This window comes from Alnus glutinosa, chromosome 12 (assembly GCF_958979055.1).
Source record: "Alnus glutinosa chromosome 12, dhAlnGlut1.1, whole genome shotgun sequence".
Classification (NCBI taxonomy): Eukaryota; Viridiplantae; Streptophyta; class Magnoliopsida; order Fagales; family Betulaceae; genus Alnus; species Alnus glutinosa.
Genome location: NC_084897.1, coordinates 14,300,386 through 14,322,580, shown reverse-complemented (window position 1 = coordinate 14,322,580; position 22,195 = coordinate 14,300,386). Strand labels below are relative to the sequence as shown.

At 35.1% G+C, this 22,195-nt stretch overlaps 1 protein-coding gene and 1 long non-coding RNA gene across 3 annotated transcripts; one reads left to right on the top strand and one right to left on the bottom strand.

Moving 5' to 3' along the window:
- Positions 1–3,334: 3,334 nt before the first annotated feature.
- On the bottom strand, positions 3,335–6,186 carry LOC133851133 (uncharacterized). Its single transcript, XM_062287441.1, has 4 exons — positions 5,903–6,186; positions 4,124–5,067; positions 3,892–4,010; positions 3,335–3,740 (listed from the first exon to the last, which is right to left on the bottom strand). The coding sequence occupies exons 2-4, from the start codon at positions 5,046–5,048 to the stop codon at positions 3,519–3,521; spliced, it is 1,266 nt and encodes a 421-aa protein (XP_062143425.1). The 5' UTR covers positions 5,049–5,067; positions 5,903–6,186; the 3' UTR covers positions 3,335–3,518.
- Positions 6,187–6,231: 45 nt separating this feature from the next.
- Positions 6,232–8,325, top strand: LOC133851134 (uncharacterized). 2 transcript variants are annotated; one of them, XR_009895749.1, is made up of 4 exons: positions 6,232–6,525; positions 7,411–7,473; positions 7,638–7,768; positions 8,072–8,325. It is a non-coding gene; the product is annotated as an uncharacterized LOC133851134 (long non-coding RNA). The 2 variants fall into 2 exon arrangements; XR_009895748.1 differs by lacking the exon at positions 7,411–7,473 and having other exon boundaries at positions 6,257–6,525.
- Positions 8,326–22,195: the final 13,870 nt, after the last annotated feature.

The window sequence follows — 22,195 nt, the reverse complement described above, 5'->3', positions numbered from 1 at the left end:
CTCACTCTTGCCTTCCCTGCGCCAAGAGTCCAAAAGTCAAAGACCCCTCTTCGCAAGTAGGCCACGAGAACCCTCTCGATCCATCTCTTCGTGGGCTCCTTCCGGCTGTGGCTTAATTGGTTTTTTGCAAACTCTCGATCCATCTCTTCTTTTTTTGTGTCCTTCTCTGTAGTAATCCCGCCCCTTCACGCCAATTGTACCGCTGAATCTGACGATTGCTGGAAGCACCGAGCAGACGATGTTTTTTGGTCCATTAGGAACCCTAAATACCCACCAAACCGCGAGCCTGCGACTATAGTGAACAGTATCCGGGCCATGGGTAGGGTTTTTGAAACCTGCGGGGTGCAAGTTCGGGTGCTAAAATGGTCGAAATCCGGCCTGCCCCAACCCGTGGCGACCCGGACGTTGCCCTTTTTTAACAAGGGCCAAATCGTCACCTAACAGCTATGTCTTAAACATTTATATTGTGCATTTACATAACTAAAAACATTAGCTATACAAAAGCACCACAGACGGCACGAAGCCAAAATACATCATAAATGTTAATAAACATTACAAAAAAAAATAATGTACAACTCGAAAGATAAACTAAACTTGTTAGTCTAACCAACATAGATGTGGCATCCCATGATAGTAGCCCAAATATGAGGTGATTGGATCCTCATCGACACCCTCGTCACCTGCAACAACAAGATTTACGCGATTGTGAGGTTACCACAATATATAATATAAATAGATATGTGAGTCTACAATCTCAGTAAGTATATAAATTATTTACTTTTAATAATTGAGTCAACTTTTAACATTTAAATCAATTTGTAACTGATGAAGTAAACACTATAGATAACATAAAGGACAAAATATTTAAACATAGTACCTTACCGGTGAGTATATGTGCATATTTCCTCTCTTGCTTAGGAACATACACATAGAACTTACTGTTCGTCTTGAAAATTAATCACCTCCTTTTCCACTTTTCTTTTTTCTTTCTTATTTGTGGTATATCATTCATAATTTTATATCTTTGCATCTTTGTTATCTTTTTCACAAAAATATAGTTTACCTACAAATTGGGTTGGAGAAAATTATTGACTTGACATATGTCCAAAATGCATGTGCATTTTTATAAGGTTTGAACTCGTTTTAGGGCTTAAGGTTGAAAAACTTGGGTTGAGCCTGGCTTAGCTCCTTCTGCTTTACACACCTGTCAATTATATTCTTCATTCTTATCAGGCTTGAAGACATCTACATTGATGTTATTTACTTTAATGCAGGTGAGTGCAAGCGTGCCATCAGATATGAACCAACTCCGATCCTGAGGTGGAATATAATGACCTATATGGAGTAGGTGGATCAAGGAAGGAGATAGACATCTCTAAGCTATTTCATTTGGAGGTGGTATCTTTGTGGATTGGCTTAGAAGCTGTAAAAAAACTACAATATAATTTGGAGATGCATCTAAGCTGCCTTCTAATCCTTCCTTTTAGATTATTCTTGGTCGCCCTAAAGAGTGGCATGATTAGGGGCCAATGTTTATGGCATGATTAGGGGGCAGTATTTAAATAACAACATAATACAAAATACATAGTTAGATGTAATAAAACAAAATTTTTATTAGGGTTTTGATAGATTGGTTAGAGCTCTATTTTCTTCTTAAACCTGAAATTGGAGAAGTTTGTTAATGGTAAGTTCTTTATTTTGACTACAAACTATGATGCTGGCCGGATTTTGCTTTAAATGTATAAACCGATCTTTATATGTATATATAAATGAGTCAAGAGATTTTCTATATTTTCTACTGCAACTCTCTCTCTCTCTCTCTCTCTCTCTCTATATATATATATATATATATGTTCAAGTCCTTAGAATCTTAATAATTATTTTTATTAAATGGTTTTTAATTTTGTCGTTTCTTAGGATATGTTGTTCATTAAGAAAATATTAAGTTGATATGGTAAAGCCATTTAATTAAAAATAATGGCTAGAATTTAAAAATTGAACTGTAAAGTTAATTTTAAACAGTATAAAGAGAAATGCTAAGAGTACAAAAAAATTTACAAAGATAAGCCTACACACTAGCGTAGCAATGACATGATATTGTCACGTCAGTTAATTAAGTGCCAATAAATAGGTGTTGATATTTATCGACGCTATTTAATTAAGCACCTATAATTACAGGTGCTTGCTTAAGTGCCTAGAACTATGTACACGAGATAATTATACGTGTTGTGCGTTATTTATTAAATGAGAGTTTAAATTTATAAATATTGGTCAAATAATTAAATTTTTTTTAAACTCACGCATTTAGAATATTAAAATATTAAATAAATAAGTAAATTATTAAACTATACTTTTATATCCGCTTTTGAGATTAGTGATTGTTAACCATCAAAACAAAAAAAAATCATGTCAAGTACTGTTAAAGAAAGCATCCAAGGCAAGACTACATGCTCTCAAAAGTATTTTTTTACAATTTTTCCACATTATTTATGTCAGATTCGCATGTCTAATCAACAGTTTAAAACATTCAAAGAACAAAAAAAACATGCATAACATATTTATCGATATCAACGTACACCTAGATTTGAACGAGAAATATATTATTATTATTATTATTATTATTACTATTAATACCGTTGAACATAATTTTTTTTCTTCTCAATTTTCACAAAGAATCGCAACCTGGACTAGCATGTCCACGCTTCCACATGGGATGGAAACAAGAAACTGAGTGCAAGTTCAGCAAAAGATCCCCGAAAACTATTGCATCTTCAAAGGTCATACAATGAAACTAGGACACTGATATATGTTGCATCTCTAACAGCAGCAGTGCAGCACTACAAATAAGAAAGAAAGAACTAATAATTAAGAAGAAATAAATGTAGCCAAGCAAAAGCATATATACTCAACCGATAATTCATTCATGCCAACAGCTAACCACAAGCTTATATCATTCAAAAAGTCGATAACTCCAGACATGTACTACTATGATCTTGTTTAAGTAGACTAGCTACTCTTGTCGCCCCCTTTTACCTTTTAAGATTAAAAAAAAAAAAAAAAAGTCAGCAACAGTACTTGGAACTAAGGAATAAGCATATTGGGTGTGTTTGATAACCAACACATCACTCCGTCCACTTATTTTCACTTTCTTGAAAAAAAAAAAAAAAAAACAATTCACCACAAAATAAAACCTTTTCACTTTTCATATAAATTATTTATACTTTATATCATATAAATCACTTCTTACTACTACTAAAAAACAAATTCACTATAGCAATTTTTACCAAACACACCCATTGAAGCGATAACTACTGATCAAGTACATGTATAATTAAGGAAAATGTTAGAATTACAACAAGTGCACTACAAGTGTAAAACTCCAAGGCACATTGGGCCCCTTGTAGTGATGCACTACCCTATGATTAACATTTAATGCTCTTTGGATCTTCAATACAGCTAAAAAGACGGATAAAAGTCCTCCATTAATTAAACATCCAGCAGAATCGAGTGCCGTAATCCTACTTGACTCCAACAATGGACATGAGGAAGTGAAGCCTGTGAGAAACTTCTCCAAGATCAGAGGGGTCCTTGAATGAGGTAGGCGGCTCCACTCCAGTGAAGATGTAGAGAGCTTTTACTTCCTCTATGCACGTTCTCTGGGGCATGGCTTTATAGCCTACTATACTTCGCATGGCCTCTATCTTTTCCCATATCTTCTCCTCATTGTACATTCCCTGCACCTGCATATATAACCAATCAATCCTTCAACAATCTTCCCAAATCTACAGAGACAAAACCCAAATACAATCAAATCTGATCATAATATTCCAATTAATATTAGAATGGAAAATAAGCCTGGCTAACAGTGAAAGTAAAAAGTTAATCCCTGACCTCACTAGAAGGAAAAGTAATGTCTTTCTCAGATGGAAGTCCATTATGACTAGACTCATGAACTACAGCTGAAACAGGAAGCTCCACAGATTTTGTAGCCTTGCTGCCCATTGATGACTCTGCAGATGAGACACCAGTCAGTTTCAGTTAAGGGGATTCAGAAATAACTTAAGATCAAATACAAGATCTGGATTGGAAAATTTATGTTGAGCATTTGTTTCAAGATATTTACCTTTAGCATTTCCATGAACTACATAAGAGTAGTACTGACCAGCAACAATTTTTTCATCAAACAAATCCAATCCACTTTCATCAGCAACCTCTCTTTCATCTGTATTTGAGGAAAGCACATTTCCCTTATTCTTATTCAATTGGAAATCCAGAGCTACATCATGAGTAACAGAGTTATATATATCCTCTGCTCTTCCTGCTTGAAACACAGCTGTCTTGTCTAACACAGGTTTCTGCTCCTCATTTCCATGTCCTACTGGTATCTCTGCTTCTATAATGTTATCAACATCCTTCCCTTTCCTCATCTCTGGTTTCATCTTTATCGTTTCACTTACTACCACTATTGGTTTCTCGGCTTGTACATTATTGTACAAACTTTTTCCTTCTAATACATCTCCAATCTCTACAACTGATTCCACCTCTTTCAATTCTTCCACTTCTCCTTTTATCTCCCCCCTGCCATAGACATCCTTATCTTGAAATAATATTTCATTTTCTTTGTTTTCCTCAACTTCCTCCTCAAGTAATTCAATTCTCATCTCAACCCTTCTCTTTGTTTCCTCCATGAGCTCTTCTTCCTCTTTTTCCATATAATAATCTTCTCCTCCAAACCCCACGCTTTCCTCTTCCTCTTCTTCATCCCAATATACTTCTTCTTCATCATTAGATGGGAGCAACTTTCTCATAAGCATTTCAGAGCAAGCATAGCTTGCCAAGAGGAACCCAGAAGGGACTGAAAGAGCAAACCCAATAGCTGTAATAGCCAATATTGGAGGAAGAACTATTGGCGTGGATGAAACTACAATACCCGCTATCAAAATCTTCCTTCCTACTATCAGTCCCATGTTCAAAATCCATCTCACCTTGCCACAATTGGCTTCAGCTGAGTGTTCTTCAATCTTCCACTCCTCACTTGGGTCTTCCATCCTATAGCATTCTAATCAACTGTCGATTATCATGAAACTGGAAATCAGAAAATAAAAATGGTATCATAATAATATGTGGCTTACAAAATAATCATACATTTGTATATGTAAGTTGGATTTAGCTCTGTGCTGTAAAAAAAGACTATAGGAGATCTGTAGTTTAGGGTTCGTTTGAATGTGTAAGTTTTTTGTATTGTATTCTACTAATTTGCAGATACTGATAAAATTTGTATTTTTGAAATCATGTGATGGTTTAGAGATCTTGAAACAAAATTGAAAAAAAATTAGATAAAACTAAAGTAGAATTTGAATTTAAAAAATCCACTCAAACATGTTTTCCAAAAACAATAAAATAGATTAAAAAACATGGATTTCCCAAACATGCCCTTTAGTTTTTCTAATATATGGTTGAGATTTATTTTTACCTGGACCTACTGTAGCTCTTTTTAGAGAACATAAGTCAAATCCATGTAAGTTAGCCTTCTGTTGGGTGCAGTGAAAACCAATTTTTGGAAGAAAAGAAAAGAAACGAAGAGAAGAGAAGAGACACAAGAGGAAAAGTAATAGGAAACCCATTTTATTATTTTATTTAATTATCAGGGTTAGAAAATTATATTGAAGTTATATCAATTGTCTAAATAAAAATAACTAAATACCATAAGCAGAAACTCTAACCTTCTTTTTTTTTTTTTCCTTTGTTCATATAAAGTTGAAGGCCTTAATTTTCTGAGCAGCCACTTCAATTCAAAACCCGATGAACATGAACTACTTTAACGGGCTTGTTAATTAATTCCACAAAAAAAAAAAAAAAAAAAAAAAAAAAGAACTTGAAATTCTGGGATCAAAATTCTCACCTGCTTTATAAGGCGCTACGTGCAGTAGCTACACGTAGTTTGCTTGACATGATTGATGGCCAATTTTTGAGCGAGAGAGAACTAGGACTTAGAAATTGAACATTATGAGCCTGTTTGGCAACCTGTTTTGGAAACAGTTTTCTGTTTCCAAAACAACAAAATTGATTTCATCACCATAGCATACCGTTTGGCTACCTGTTTTGAAACAGAAAATAGGTGAAAACAAAAACTCAAGAAACACGAAATATGAGAACAATAAATACATGTTTCCGAAAACAATTCTCATCTACAGGGGCGAAGCTATGCGGAAAACAACGGAAACGCGTTCTGATTGTAAGTGCACAGTAACTCCAAGGGAAACAAGTCCAGCGTTCGACTCCTGGGAACAAATAATTAGGGGCTTTTTTTTTTCTCTCCTTTTTTCCTCTTCCCTTTCTCATTCATTCCCATCCTCGCTTGACGCTTCATTCCCAATCTCCTTCAATTCCCTCAACAACCTACTCACCTTCAAATTCAACACTTCACTCAACATCTTGCTCACCTGCCCAATCCCCTTCAATTTCTTAACTTGAAGCTTCCCAGCTAGGGTTTCGATTTCACATCCAATTACTCGATCGAAGAAGGTGTTTTTCCTTATCCTATTTTTTTTTTTTTTTTTTTCATGATTTACCAATGTTAGTGGTCTGTATGGTGATTTTTGTGGGTTTGTTTGTCTAAATTATTTGGGTTTGCTGCTGTTTGAATTCACAGTTTGCTGCTGCAGACTAGTGTAGTTGTTGTAAAATTGATTTGAGTTTGTTTTGCGTTCATTTAAGCTTTGTTATGAACCAATTGGATTTGGTAGGATTTGTTTAGTTGTTTGTCGAGATTATATTTCGGATTCATGTATCTTTGATATTAATTGAAAATTTGTTTAAATCAGCAAGAAATATTGAACCCCTGCCCCATACTACCGTGGTAACATCATGTTTGGCTCAGGTCCAAACCCAGACTCAGTTTGGAATTTTTTCCACCTTAAACTGGAATTAGTTTTTTGGGTTGTTTGTGCTTTTGTTGGGAATATTTGACCCCTATTTCTGTTCAAACAATTGGTTACCAAAAATATCGTTGCAATATTTACCAGCCCTCAAAGCCACATATTAGATTATAGTTGCTAAAATCGTTTTTCCGACGTCGGATTCAATTCAAGTCTTGTCCTCCCTTTAAAAATGGATGTGGTTACCATTGCTTGTGACCATCAGCTTTACCTCATCTTTGGTTTGAGCGGAGGATTTCGTGTGTAGTCTCATTCCATTTGACCTTTACTTACCTTATGCATTTTATTTTTTTATTTTTCACTTGACCACTATCAAGTTAGCTAATGTAACATCAGTTACAGCTGAATAACCATGTCATTTTAGATTACAAAAAAAAAAATGTTTAGTTGATATGTAAGTAACTATTGCTTTCTTGATCTTTGGGGTTGTGTTAATAATGTTTTCATATTTTTTTCCTCTGGACATGCACAGGCAACTGCGATTTTTCTCTCTAACAGGGCCTATTTTCCGTGCTCCATGAATGCCACCTTTCCAGTAAACTCTATAATTTCAATATAATTAATATAAATTCTTTGGTTCTTTCTGGTGTCCTTTTCCTGATCATTAGTAAGCTGGACTCTTAAATGGCATCTCTTGGTTGTTATATTGTACGTTAACCTACCTTTTGATCAGTGCCCGTTTGTGTTCTTGTTATAAAGGTAAACTCCTCTGCTACCTGTAATCTTGAACTGCCTTGCAGTTGATGCACATAGAATCTTTTGCCTTCTGCTGGCATCCTCCAACGTGGACAACTAGTCTGCTAAAGTAAAAAGGTTCCAGTTGTGGTTTGGTACGTAAACCTTGTTTCAATTTTGAGTTGAACTTGGTTGTGCTAAAGTGATGTATTGGTCTAGTTTAAGCTTCCCACCATTCTGGATGAAATTCAACATGATTAGTATAAGGTGTTAAGATTTCTCCTGAATTACAATTTTTTTATGTTTTTTTCTTCTTTTACTTATCTTTACACGTGAATCTCTAATCAGCTCATCAATACTTGCATTTATCTTATGCTATTACTTCTTTTTAAGTAAATGCTTATTCATTTGTATCTAAGACATCTCTATTTTGATATACAGTCTTTGTTTGTTTGCAGGGCCTCAGGATATATCATAACAGGCTCTTAGTAGTTAGTATGCACAATTTAGAAGGAAGACATTATGTACTTATGAAAGTTCAAAAGACCATTTTTGGCGTGATGATAATCAGGTTTAAGAGAAGCAAGAAAGTGTAGGTCCATGACACGCAGTTGATGTAATGGTCTCATTTTTTGTACTATTGTATGGTAAACTTGGAGACCTCTGTTGTATGAATATTGTGGTTATAAATTATAATTAGACTTTGATGATTGTCCTACAGTCTCCAATAAACTGCCCCTCTAATTATTAAAGGTTACAAAATTCTCACTTCGATTAACATGTTTTTATTTATTATTTTTTTTTAAGAAAAAAAAAAGTAACAAAAAGGGAAGAAGCCTCATAAAACAAAAATTGAAAACAAAAAAATATGTAGAAATGCCAAACAGTTTTCTATTTTCTTCATAAGTAAAAGTTGTTTTGAAAACAATTGTCCAAACGCTTTAACCATTGTTTTTTATTTTCAAAAACTGTTTTTGAAAACAGTTTGCCAAACACTTTTTTAACAAAAAAAAATAGAAAACGGTTTTTTGTTTTTATTCTTGAAAACTATTCTAAAAAATAAAAACAGAAACCGATTTGCCAAACGAGCTCTATCAGTTTTTGTGGCTCAAGCCTCAAGGCCTCAACCTGTAGAGTAGAATAAAGTAAAACCTTCACCGAAAATAAACATGAGCCGTAAAGGTTGGAGCGGCAGACAGGGAAAGAGAATGACACGCGTTGGAAAGAGGGCATTGACACTTTGACAGTTGCAGGCCAAGGAGAAGCCATCAGCAACTGCATGCAGCATGCAGATGGATAATGATAGGTTACGCATTTCAACGTGGCTGCAAAACACAGCTCCACTTGTAGCCTTGTAGCCTTGTCGATCTTATCGTTTTATTACTATTTTCAAGGGTTTTGCTGGCATTGCCGCTCTATATATATATAGACCTGCTTAATAGTAATAAAGAGGAATTCCGTGTAAATACTATAGAATAAGGTATGATCTTATTCGTTCGGATTCCGTAAATATTTCATTTCAAAAATAGAAAGTTCAAAATAATTAGAAATTTTTTTAGAGATTGGATGCGGTTACTAATTCATGATCTAGTATATACAGAATGAAAACTTCATTCTCATCGATCGTACCCCGATCGATCACATTGATCGTACCACGTTCGATCATATAGATCATACCACAATCGATCACATGATCGTACCACGTTTCATCACATAGATCGTACTACAACCGATCGCATTGATCGTACCACGATCGATCACATTGATCATACCACGATCGATCACACTTAAATCGTACCACGATTGATCACACTTAGATCCTACCATGATCAATCACACTTAGATCGTACCATGATCGATCACATTGATCGTACTACGATCGATCACACTTAGATCCTGCCATGATCAATCACATAAATCGTACCATGATTGATCACACATGATCGATCACACATGATCGTACCACGATCGATCACAGAGATCATACCACGATCTATCACACAAATCATACCACGATCGTTCACATTGATCGTACCATAATCGATCACACAGATCATACCATGATCGATCACACATGATCGTACCACGATCGATCACAATTAATTTTTTTTTGTTTGTTTATTTATTTATGTATTTATTTATTTTTTTATATATAATTTCAGTTTTTTTTTAAACAAAAATTTGTTTTTTATTTGTTTTTTCCTTTTTTCTTTAATTTTTTTAATTTTTTTTTAAAATATTTAAATGTGTACTTTTCCCTATAATTAATATGTAATACTATATTTAATTAGCTAGTATACTATATGCTTAGTTATCAAAAAATTAATTAAAAATAAAAATAAGTGATTGGAGCCGTTTTGGTAAACGGTTCTAAATTTTGGGCGAGACACAAAAATTTCGTGTCCCGCGCGCACAGCAAAAAAAAAAAATCAACTTTTTGAATTTTAAATTTTTTTTTTCCTTTCACTTACCCATAAAATATCTAGATCTCTTTCTTTACTCTCTCTCTCTCTCTCTCTCTCTGATCGTGACTCTCATGTCTCCATCTCTCCTTTCTCCCATTGTTTCTTCTTTCATTTTCTTCTTCTCCCTTCTTCCTCTCTCTCACTCTCTCTCTCTCTCTCTCTTCGATCACTGTCAAGAGACCCACGTCCTGGGTCTCTTGTAAGAGACCCACAGCATGTTGTGATTTTGGTGTTTTGATTTTGAAGAAAATGCATATAGCTCATTTTTTATGGTTTTCCCATTTTTTGACTAGGTAACTCCTGGATCTCCTGCTAATCATGCTGGATCTGTCTAGGTGATATTGTGATTGAATTTGATGGAAACCTGTTGAAAGCATCAAGGACGTATTTGTTGTTCTGTTTAGTTTTCTATTTTTGCTGCTTTGTTGTTGTAGTATTGGGTGTTTCCGTTGTAAAGGTTTTGGTATTTTGTGTTGTCTACTGCTTTGTTGTTGCAGTAATGTGATAGAATATTTTTTCTCTTGATTGTGATTCATCTAGCCATGGTTGCAGCAGACCATATTCATTCATTAAATTAAAAAAAAAAAAGATTTCTTTCTTTTTGTTTTCTTTAGGTCGTGAATTGTGTTTGCGAAATGGTTATAATCTGTTTAGTTGTTCGAAAAATGGAGAAAAGAAAAGAATAAATTGTGGATTTTAGTTTTCTAGGTAACCAAACGCTGCTCTGCAAGTCCCTTTTTCTTTAATTTTTTTTTTTTTTTAATTTAGAGTCGTTTTAGGAACCCAAAAATGGCTCAATTTTTTTTTTTAATTTTATTTATTTATTTAGAGTCGTTTTAGGGTCCTTAAAACGGCTCTAATTGTTTAACCATTTTTCTAAAGTGGCTCTAACTATTTTGAGCCACTTTTAAAAAGCGGCTCTAACCGTTTTGAGCCGCTTTTCTAACCGTTTTGAGCCGCTTTAAAAAGCGGCTCTAACCGTTTTGAGCATCTTTTATAAAAACATTTTTAACCGGTTAGAGCCGTTTTTATAAAAGCGGCTCAATTTAGAGCTATTTTAGGTAAACATGGCTTAATTCAGGTCTCTAATACTTGATGTGTTGGCCCGTTCTCAAAACGTTTCAAAAAAATCGGCGCAAATTATTTAGAGCTGTTTTAAGGGCTTAAAACAGCTCTAAAAAAAAACGGCTCTAAATACCTTCTTTTTTTTTTTGTAGTGGATGGGATCACTAATTAATTTTGATTTAATGATTTTTTTTTAAAAGCTACATCAATTTTAGGAGGATAAAAAAATGATTTCTAATATTACTCATGTGTTTATATATATATATATATATATATAAGATGAAAATGCGGATGCGGTTATTAACAATATCCGCATCCGCATAATGCGGCCATCACTTTTAGGTATCCGTATCCGTGCGGTTATTATCTGCTATCTGTATGCGAGGTAATAACCGTTTTGAGCCTTGAAGTTATAATTCCCGCTTCTAATAAATACAAAAGGGCATTATTTATAGTTGAACACTATTATTCAACTACTACTAGATATCTTCAGGGTGACAAACTCCTCTTGTAGATGGAATTGAAATATGAAGCAAACTCTCTAGCTTGGACTCTTCTTGTAGAAGGAGTTTTTTTGTGTGCCTCATATTTTTGTCATGTATGATTGTTGTTCATCATGGACAAGGATCCTTTCCATTTGAAATAGAGATGATTCTCTCCATTTAGTGTAATAGTGAGGGTATAGTTGTCTTTTCACAAGGTCTACTTTACATAAAGATTTAGTATAATCTTTTTTTTTTTTCATTATACTGATAATTCTTGGTATAAAACTACTGATTGTTAACGTTTAACAATTCAAATAAAATATGTGCATAAAAAAAATTACAAATAATTGTAATGCCCCGCCTTTTATAAAAAGGCGTAAGTGAAAATTTTTCGATTTTCATATGACATTACGATCTCGTCAGAGTCGTAATTTAGCAGCGGAATATATTATATATCCAACATATTTGGAATTAAGTAACACATTAGAGCTTCTAACTGAAATACCTCAAAATAGATATTTAAAGTGTATCTACATAATTATACATATATAAGATAGCATTTATGCCACACAAGGCACAAATAATTTTACAAGCCAAAATAACTAAAGTATAATGTATAATTATTACACACCAGCAGAAATATGAACATTGTTTCTGAAAATTAAGATAATGAACTATGAAAATAAACTATGACTTCTAATTAACCGTGTGTGTAAACAGTGTACAACAAAATATTAAATGCGGAATTTAAAGGAGATAAATATTTTGTTAACGAAGTAGAAACTCAGTTAAGAGAAAAACTACTTCGGGGCAGCCAAACCCAGGATATCCACTATTCAGAAGACAAAGCTAGTTACAAAGCAGTAGCACTCACATACCCTTATGTAGTGGTCGTACCTTGAACTCTGACGTGTAAAGCAACACGAACGCCTTCCAACCAAGTCACCTACTTGAAGGGGTCTTCAATGGAATCCTTTACCTTAGGACTCCTCACTAAGATAGACTTCACAGCTGATCAAATCACACACTGACAATAGTCAGAGAGCTAGCAAATCTTCAATATCTCCCTAAACACCCTCTCTAAGCTATAGAGAATTAAATACCGAATTCTATATATTGTACATGCCTAGAAGCCTCTATTTATAGGCTACCAAAGACCTAAATTGAGTCTGATACGATTTTCTCTACCCGGCGTTCGGACGGACAACTGTGCAACCAGCTTTCCAAATTCGCTGATATTCTTTCCTGAATAAGGCTGTGTCTGAACGGTGTAGCCCTAGCGTCCGGACGATCGCACTTCTGCTACACGCAATTTCCATATTAAGGCCTAAACGTTCAGACAGTGTAGACTGACATCCGGACGGTTGAACGTCTTCTGCATGACTTACCTTATCAAGAATAGCGTTCGGACGGAATAACCACGTCGTCCGGACGGTTGCAACTGTCTTCCCATATATGTGTCTGCGAAGGAAATCATTTTACTTGACGAACACTGACTGGCAACCGGGCGGTATTGCCACGTCGTCCGGACAGATGCACTTGAATGCAGGATTCTTCTTGAACTTCTGAAGATCGTTTGAACGTGTTGCCATGACGTCCGAACAGATGCAACCTTAAACTGTTCGAAGCTTCTAGACACTTGATGGGCGTCCAGAGAATGTTGCTGACTGATTAGCGTCCGGACGTTATACTGGGCCGTCCGGACGGAAGCTTGGGATCCAACTTATCTGAGTTGGAATATGCACAGAATCTTCCTTGAACACTTGAAATAGCCTTCTTGAAGCTAGCTTGTGACACTACAACTTGTCATAATGAGGCTCATTCCATCTTAGAGAAATGAACTCTAGATAATTTGAAGATTTTGAAATATACGGCATCCTTGTGAAAACAGCAACATTACATGATAGTGATTTTGTCAACAGAATGCAGCCAATCAAAAACTAACAAACTCTCATTTTGTCACTTAACCGGTTTAAAAATACATTCCTGGTCCAAAAACTAACATACTCCTCCTTTTTTGTCTCAAAATAACAAAGGGTAAAACAGAGTATAGAAAGACCACAGTAATAAAATACTCCTCCTTGATGTCTCAACAGGACAAGAGTAACAGAGTATATAAAATCCACGGACAAAAACGTTTTAAAATCCAAAACAATAGGAAAATAGAAAAGAGTCTGAAAGTGACCTAAAAGAGAGGAACAAAATCCTCATAGTACCAAATCCTATTGATCCACTCAAATCAAGTAATAGAGAGAAAGCTGTACAAAAGGCTGGATTTGTACTACTTCGGCTTCTAACTCCGGAAGCCAGTAACCATGGACTGAAAAACCTTTAGTCACTTGATTTTGCAAAGCCTGAACCTAGTTATCTGCAGATTGACATCCTCTAAGCAACTGGTCTGCAAGATAAAAAATGAGATTCACCACTGATGTAACGCCCCACTTTTACAAAAAGCGTAAGTAAATTTTTTTTCGATTTTCACATGCCATTACGACATCATTAGAGTTATAAATTGGTAGTGGAATGTATATTTATCCAACAGACTTAGAATTAAATAACACATCAAAGCTTCTAACTGAAATACCTCAAAATAGATGAAGTGTAACTGAATAATTACACAAAAGGAGAGTATTTGTGCCAGATGTAGCACATATAATTTACAACCAAAATATCTATAGTACCATTATCACATACCAACAAGAATATAAATATCGTTCTCAAAATAATATAATAAAGGACTGTAACACAGCAGTCCACAAAATGAAGGCAAGCTAGCCTTAACTACTATCATCAGGATCCACCTAAGAGTGTAGGTAATCCTGATACTCTTCCTCCTCATATCCAGTAATCATATATAATATAAAGAGAAAACAATAATACAAAAATAACCTAAATGAGTCCGCCGTTTCCAATAATATAATGAATGCTGATTTATTTAATAAATGCAACACAATGCAAATATGGCTTCATAATCACATGTATATGCAATATATAGTAATAATATGACAATTTTATATGCAATGTGTTAATATTTTATGTTGGCTTCATTCTGGATGACAAAAATACTTTATGTAATGGTTGCAAATTAACAGGATGATCGGTTTTTATTCAGAGTCTTCATGTATTCGAACAGTGTTCATTTCAAAGCATGTGACTAATCACAAGCTTCTAGAAGATGTTCATGAAGATTCCTTACAAATTTCAAGCCAAATCAACCGATTCCTGTGCAACCGTCCGGACGAGTCTTTAAAGGTGTCCGGACGCCCCGCAGTGTCTAGCAGATTACGTTGAAGTCGTCCGGACCCTAGGTCAATCATTATTCTACACTGAGTTGGATTTCAAAAGTCGACATTGTTATGGAAGTCTCTGCAAGTTGTCCGAACGACGTGGCAACACATCCAGACGCTATCCAGCTGTTTAGAATATTCCGAACTTTCGTTCGAACGCAAAAAGGAGTTATAGCGAAGACCGTCCAGACGCTCGACCAAGCCGTCCGTACGTGGACCTGATAAGGAAAGAATTGCACTGTTTCTGGAAGGCGGTCGCAGAAGACCGTCCTGACGGGGCTATCTTCCATCCGAACACTCGACAGCCAGAGTCCGAATTTCAGTAGATTTAGATTTTCTGTAAGCCTATAAATAGAGAGCCCTAGGCTTGTAAATTGTATGAATTTTGTATCGAATTCCATAGTGCTTAGAGAGGGTGTTTAGGGAGAATCGAAGATCCGCTAGCTCTCAAGCCATTGCCGGTGTGTGCTCAACAGTTCGTGTGAAGTCTATCTTAGGGATCAGCCCTAAGGTAAAGGAATCCATTGAAGACCCCTTCAAGTAGGAGACTTGGTTGGGAAGCGTTCACGATGGGCTTCGTGTCAGAGTTAAAGCTATGACTACTGCATAAGGGTATGTGAGTACGAGTGTCTTGTAACTAGCTTTGTTTTCGGTATAGTGGATATCCTGAGTTTGGCTGCCCCGGAGTGTTTTTTTCTCTTCACAAAGTTTCCACTTTGATAACAAATATCTTGTCTTTTTTATATTCCGCATTTAAGATATTTTGTTGCACATAAACACACACTTGGTTGTTAGAAGTCAATATTTATTTTCATAATGTCTTAAATATCATCTTTTACACTCCTCTCATGATGGAACCTACAGTCCGTCTTAGCGTGTTGTGGGAACCTACGGTCCCGAGAACCTACGGTCTCCTCACTTAAAGCTTAATTATCTGTTGCTGGAAATCTAAGGTCCCAGCTGACCGAAAACATACGGTTTCAGTCACTTATTTATTAACTTTTACAGGAACCTAAGGTCCCACTGGCAATACCTTCGCCTCCTGCTGCATTCACCAGCTTTGTTATTAATCAGTTTAATTAATATAAAAATATGTAAATTCACACGCATAAAAAAATTAAATAAAGCAGTAAACACAATATTATGGAAAGAGTCCACTAGTATCACTCTTAGTAAGTATAAAGATACTTATAGTTTCTGCTCCAAATGATGTCCAAAAGAAAATACAGACTGCACATTATAAATTAGCATAAGGTGCTAATAAAATATTATTATTATTGCTATTATTAAGTGTTTATTACAGTCTTTAATTTTATTTATTTAAAACATCATTAATTATTTGGGCATTACAACGGCTATATATTTAAAAATAGATATTACAAATGTCCTTATATTTGTTTACAAAAAAAATAGATAGAATAATTCCATTTACTTCTATTACATATCTAAATATAAATAGACGACACAACGACATAAATATTAACATTTTGTACTTTTAAATTGGACAAAATAACAGTATTATAAAATCAAACGCCTATTAGCATTTTAAAATATTTGGGCAATGTAACGGCGCTATAAAAAATATTCATTTTCCATGCCTCAAAAATATATTTTAAACACACACACACACACACACACACACACACACACACACACACACACACACACACACACACACACACACACACACACACACACACACACACACACACACACACATATATATATATATATATATATATATATATATATATATATATATATATATATATATATATATATCTTTTCCTTATTATACTTTTATGTGCATATATTTTAACTTAAATGGCTTAAGAATATAAAATATAAATCAATTCTCTTTTTCTTTTTCTTTTTTCTTTTTTTTTTTCCAAAAATGTTAGAAGCACCTAAAGGATTCTTGTCCTCCACTAGTTGAAGAAGTCTAGAAGAGGCCAAAACCAAAAGAAAAAACATGTTGACCAAAAGAAATCAACAAAGAAATAAGTGAAACTTTTTGTCTTTTTCTATAAAGGAGCAACAATTTTTCCTAGAGACAAAAAAGATGGATTTTTTTTTTTCTTCTAGAATTCTCTTTGCTCTCTCAGGAAAACCGGTGCTGCTCCCCTTCTACCCAAAAACTTCCTCTCTTCTTTACACTAGCTGATTACCCAAAAAAAGAAAAAGAAGGAGATGTTGCTATAGAGACTCACCAAAAAAGAAAGTAAGGGACACGGGTCGATTGCCACTGTGAAGGATGTGTTGCTACCGTGAAGAATGTGTAAGCCAAGAGAAGGTATTTTCTCAAATTAATCCTTATGTTGTCTGATTTACACCTTGCTCTGTTTTTTTTTTTTAGAAACACAACAGAATAATTCCCTGTTTTTCGGTGATGCAGAAAAATGAGAGAAAAAAGGTATATCTTCTCCTATTTTCGGTTCTATTTGAGAGAGAATTAGTATCTTGTACTACTGGAAACAGAAATGGAAAAACAAGGATTTCACAGAACTCATTGTGAGAAGAAAACTGCAGATATTTTTATTTTTGATAGAGTTTCGGCTTTTTTTTTTTTTACTATATACAAACGTTGGTGCAAAATCCACAATTATAGGATTATTATGGGTTGGATTTAATCTAAAAGTCTTATGATTGATGGTTGAGGTGTTCACAGGTGTTCAATGACCTAATTCGAAGTATCATCAAGTGGAATAAAATCTTTGCTGAATCGACAAATCCTTATCACTATCTAACTAGTTTTAACAATCTAACGCAGCTCTAATTCTCTTGCTAACTAAGTTTTGTTTTGTCTTACTTTGGTTGCTGTTGGATTGGGCTTTTGTACATACGGAACAATAGAAGAAAATCAAGCAATTGATCTGCATTTGGAGTGTACTGGGCTAGGCTTAAAAGTGTGTAAAAAAAAAACCATAATGTTAATTGGACTAGGTCCGTGTGTCTTAAACAAATGAACAAAGATCATAATAACTCCTTTAAAAACTAGTTTTTCTACTTTAGAATTTTTTTAGTTTTAGCTTATAATATTTAGGAGCTACGTATGAATAAATTGAGTTCCCACATGAACTAAAAATTATCAATGGAAAATTATGATTTTTACTAAAAATCATTGACAATTTAACTATTATATATATATATATTATTTTCGGGCGTTACAACCGAACCTCTAACTGATACAAATCTGAGGGAGATGCTACGGAAGGCTCTGCATGAGCGGGGGGAAGAGCGCATCTAAAACCTGAGACCTTTGGAAATATGAACATATGACTTCAACAACAGTCTGTTTTCCAAAAGATCCATCTGTCAAACACTGTGCTGGGAGCCGCAGGATGATATATTCCTGAATCAAGAATAAACATAAATATCTCCAAAAATACCATTACCAAGAAAAATCAGATCATGTTAGTTCCAAAAACAATGTGGTATTTATGACAACTATCAAATAGATGCCAAAGAAAAATTTAAGCAATACAGCAATTCATAAAACATAAATATATCAAGAACAACCCAGCACACAGACATAATAGGTTTTTCATGCACAATATCTCAAGAAAATATCACAATCAACAAATATTCCAAAATTCTAAAAGCACAAAAGCTTAAAAGATCAAAGGAAGACACAAAAAAGATTATGGAATGAGAAGAAATGTCCAGAGAATGCCAAAATCTCGGGAGAAATCCGCGAGAAAAGCACATAATATGATATGATAAATCAATAAAAATGCAGAAATGTGTGTATGGCAGAGAAAGAGACGCAAGTCTTAAATCTATTGAGATCCCATATGGACGTGTCACTTAACCGTCCGGACAGCTACTGCTAGATCAGCATACAACAAGACCGCTCTCGTCCGAACGTAAGAATAGGTCCGTCTTCACACTGAAAATCTGAAACTGGAAGAAAATTTGCATAAAAAATATTTTCCCTAAAGTTAGCTTCAGAACACGCATATGAAATCAACTGATAAACCAATCATAGAACATTGCAAAAATATGCAAAGATATAAATGAGATTTAAGTATTCAATAAGCACAAATTTCTCTGCAGATAGAAATTTTAAATAGATTACTCAACTCATGCAATGTGTGTGTGTGTGTGTGTGTGTAAAAGCTTTCTCAATAAGGTATAAAGTTCATTGATATGACTTAAAGCAACCGGATTTTTTAAACAAGAGAGAAAATCAATGATAGATCAGTCAGAAGTCAAACCTTATTTTACTAGGGCCTAGCCACCCTCATCCGATATGCCCCATAAACTGTAGCACTTCTCTTTTACTTAGTCCTTTAGTGACCATCTATTTTCGCAATGATTTGGTCACTGACTGTTTCTATAGGAACAAGTTCAAGAACAAATTTATAGCACAAAAACAGTGGAACTTTTTATTTATCCATATTTATTCATTTTTTTAATGATTTTTATCACTTGGTACTGCAACCTAGAGAGAATGCCAGAATTTTTAGGTTCTAAGTTCAACTAGCGAGTTGGTCAATTTGACCATTTTAGCAACAAAAAAAAAAATCTCTTTTATCATAATTTTCAAAAGCTAAAAATCAGAGAGTAAAAAAAATGTACCTTAGAGAAGCTTTGGATAGTGCACAATTTCTTCATCGCATGAGAAAAGCAACTATCTATCATTAAGATGCAACAGGAAAACTTAGCAGAAATCAAACATAAACTCTCAATTATATATAAGCATATTCAATTAATGCACAATGAACTGAGATATCAGGCAAAACCATATATAATATCTTAAAAGCTATCAAAAGAAAAAATAAAATTCTGCATCTTCTCCCCCATTTTTTTTTTTTTTTTTTTATGTTGAAAACAATAAAACAGAAAAACAACAAGGACATGCTTATGGAAAATGAAATAACATCTACTCCTAGAATAAAAATGGGGATAGAATAAATGGTTCCTCAAATAGAATGCAAAGGCATGAATAAGATATGATATGATAAACAATGCAATGCAAACATACCTGACATGTACTAGGATTTAGGAACCAAAATCCTAGGCATGGTGAGACTGCATCTCTACTAGGTGAGTCCACTCCCCCTTAAGGGGTGAATGGTCTCATCATTCCTGACTCATATCTGCTTGACCCGTGGCAGTGGTTTGCGAGTCTTGTCCATGTTGTCCATTCTTCTTAGCATACCTTGCATTAGGCTCAGCAACCCTTCATAGCCATGGATGTTAATGGGCTTCTGCGGCTTTCTCTTGTAGTGCCTTGATTTGTTCTTCTTTAATTTGCCACCATGATTGGCAGGAACAAATTGTTGCTGATGTCGTGGAGCCTGATGTGCCATCAAAGGTAAAGTACCTGATATAGCTCTTGTTGGCAGCTCCCTCTGAACCTTCAACTTCTGACCCTGGAGATGTGGACATTTGGGTCGGATGCGACCGGTGATGCCGTAGTGATGACAGGTGGGCAGACTTCTTTTGTTGGAATACTTTTTGACAGTCTCTGCAGAAATATGGTTAGCATTCTTACAAACAATATTGTCCCTACCTTTTATATGTCTCCTATGCGGAATGACATATTTTGATGAGGAAGAATCTTCAATTTCACTTTTCCTCAGAGCATCCTGCTTATTCTAAGGCCTGTGAGATTTCAACAAAAAACAATTTGGCCTAATATGACCAATCTTCCCACAATTATGACACTTAGGAATAAACTTACCTTGTATTCCTGATTCCTTGGATTTAGGCATCACATGATTAGTTAAACAAGAATTATATAAACAAGCTGTATCTTCTATCACAGGCTTAATATCAATAGAATCTAATTCAAAACCAAAAGCATGTGAAGTAGAAGCACTTAAATCATCAACAGTTAAATCAGGCTGCTTAGAAACATCTGAGTGAATACAAAACATGCTTTTCAAATTATCATTTGAGAATTTTTCCAATTTATTCTCGAGTTCATTAATAGTATTAAGCAACATGGTATTCTCAGCTTTCAAAGAATCAATCAAAACATGTGATTCAGACAATTGTATAATCAAAGACTACTTCTAATTAACCGTGTGTGTGAATGGTGTGCAACAAAATATTAAATGCGGAATTTAAAGGAGACAAATATCTTATTGACGAAGTGAAAACTCAGTTAAGAGAAAACTACTCCGAGGCAGCCAAACCCAGGATATCCACTATTTAGAAGACAAATCTAGTTACAAAGCAGTAGCACTCACATACCCTTATGCAGTGGTCGTACCTTGAACTCTAACGTGTAACCCAACACGAATGCCTCACAACCAAGTCACCTACTTGAAGGGGTCTTCAATGGAATCTTTTACCTTAGGGCTCCTCCCTAAGATAGACTTCACAATTAATCAAATCACACACTGGCAACAACTAGAGAGCTAGCAGATCTTCAATATCTCTCTAAACACCCTCTCTAAGCTATAGAGAATTCAATACCGAATTCTATATATTGTACATGCCTAGAGGCCTCTATTTATAGGCTAGAGAAGTCCTAAATCAAGTTTGATACAATTTTCTCTAAGCAGCGTTCGAACGGTAGCTGAGGGCGTCCGGACGGACAACTGTGCAACCGGCTTTCCAAATTCGCTGATATTCTTTCCTAAATAAGGTCACATCCGGACTATGTTACCCTAGCGTCCAAACGGTTGCACTTCTGCTGCATGCAATTTTCATATTAAGGCCTGAGCGTCTGAACAGTGTAGACTGAAGTCCGGACGGTTGAACGTCTTCTGTACGACTTGTCTTATCAAGGATAGCGTCTGGACGGAATCACCACGTCGTCTGGACGGTATTGCCACATCGTCCTGACGGATGCACTTGAACGCAGGATTCTTCTTGAACTTCTGAAGATCGTTCGGACGTGTTGCCATGACGTCCAGACGAATGCAACCTTAAACTGTTTGAAGCTTCTAGACACTTGATGGGCGTCCGGACAGTATTGCCACGTCGTCCGGAGGAATGTTGCTGACTGATGAGCATCCGGACATTATACTGAGCCGTCCGAACGGAAGCTTGGGATCTAACTTATCTGAGTTGGAATCTGCACAGAATCTTCCTTGAACACTTGGAATAGCCTTTTTGAAGCTTATGACACTACAACTTGTCATAATAAGGCTCCTTCCATCCTAGAGAAATGAACTCTAGATAATTTGAAGATTCTGGAATATACGACATCATTTTGAAAACAGCAACATTACATGATAGTGATTTTGTCAACAGAATGCAGCCAATCAAAAACTAACAAACTACATCATAGTAGTTCGCAAAAAGGAGGCAACCTAGCCTCA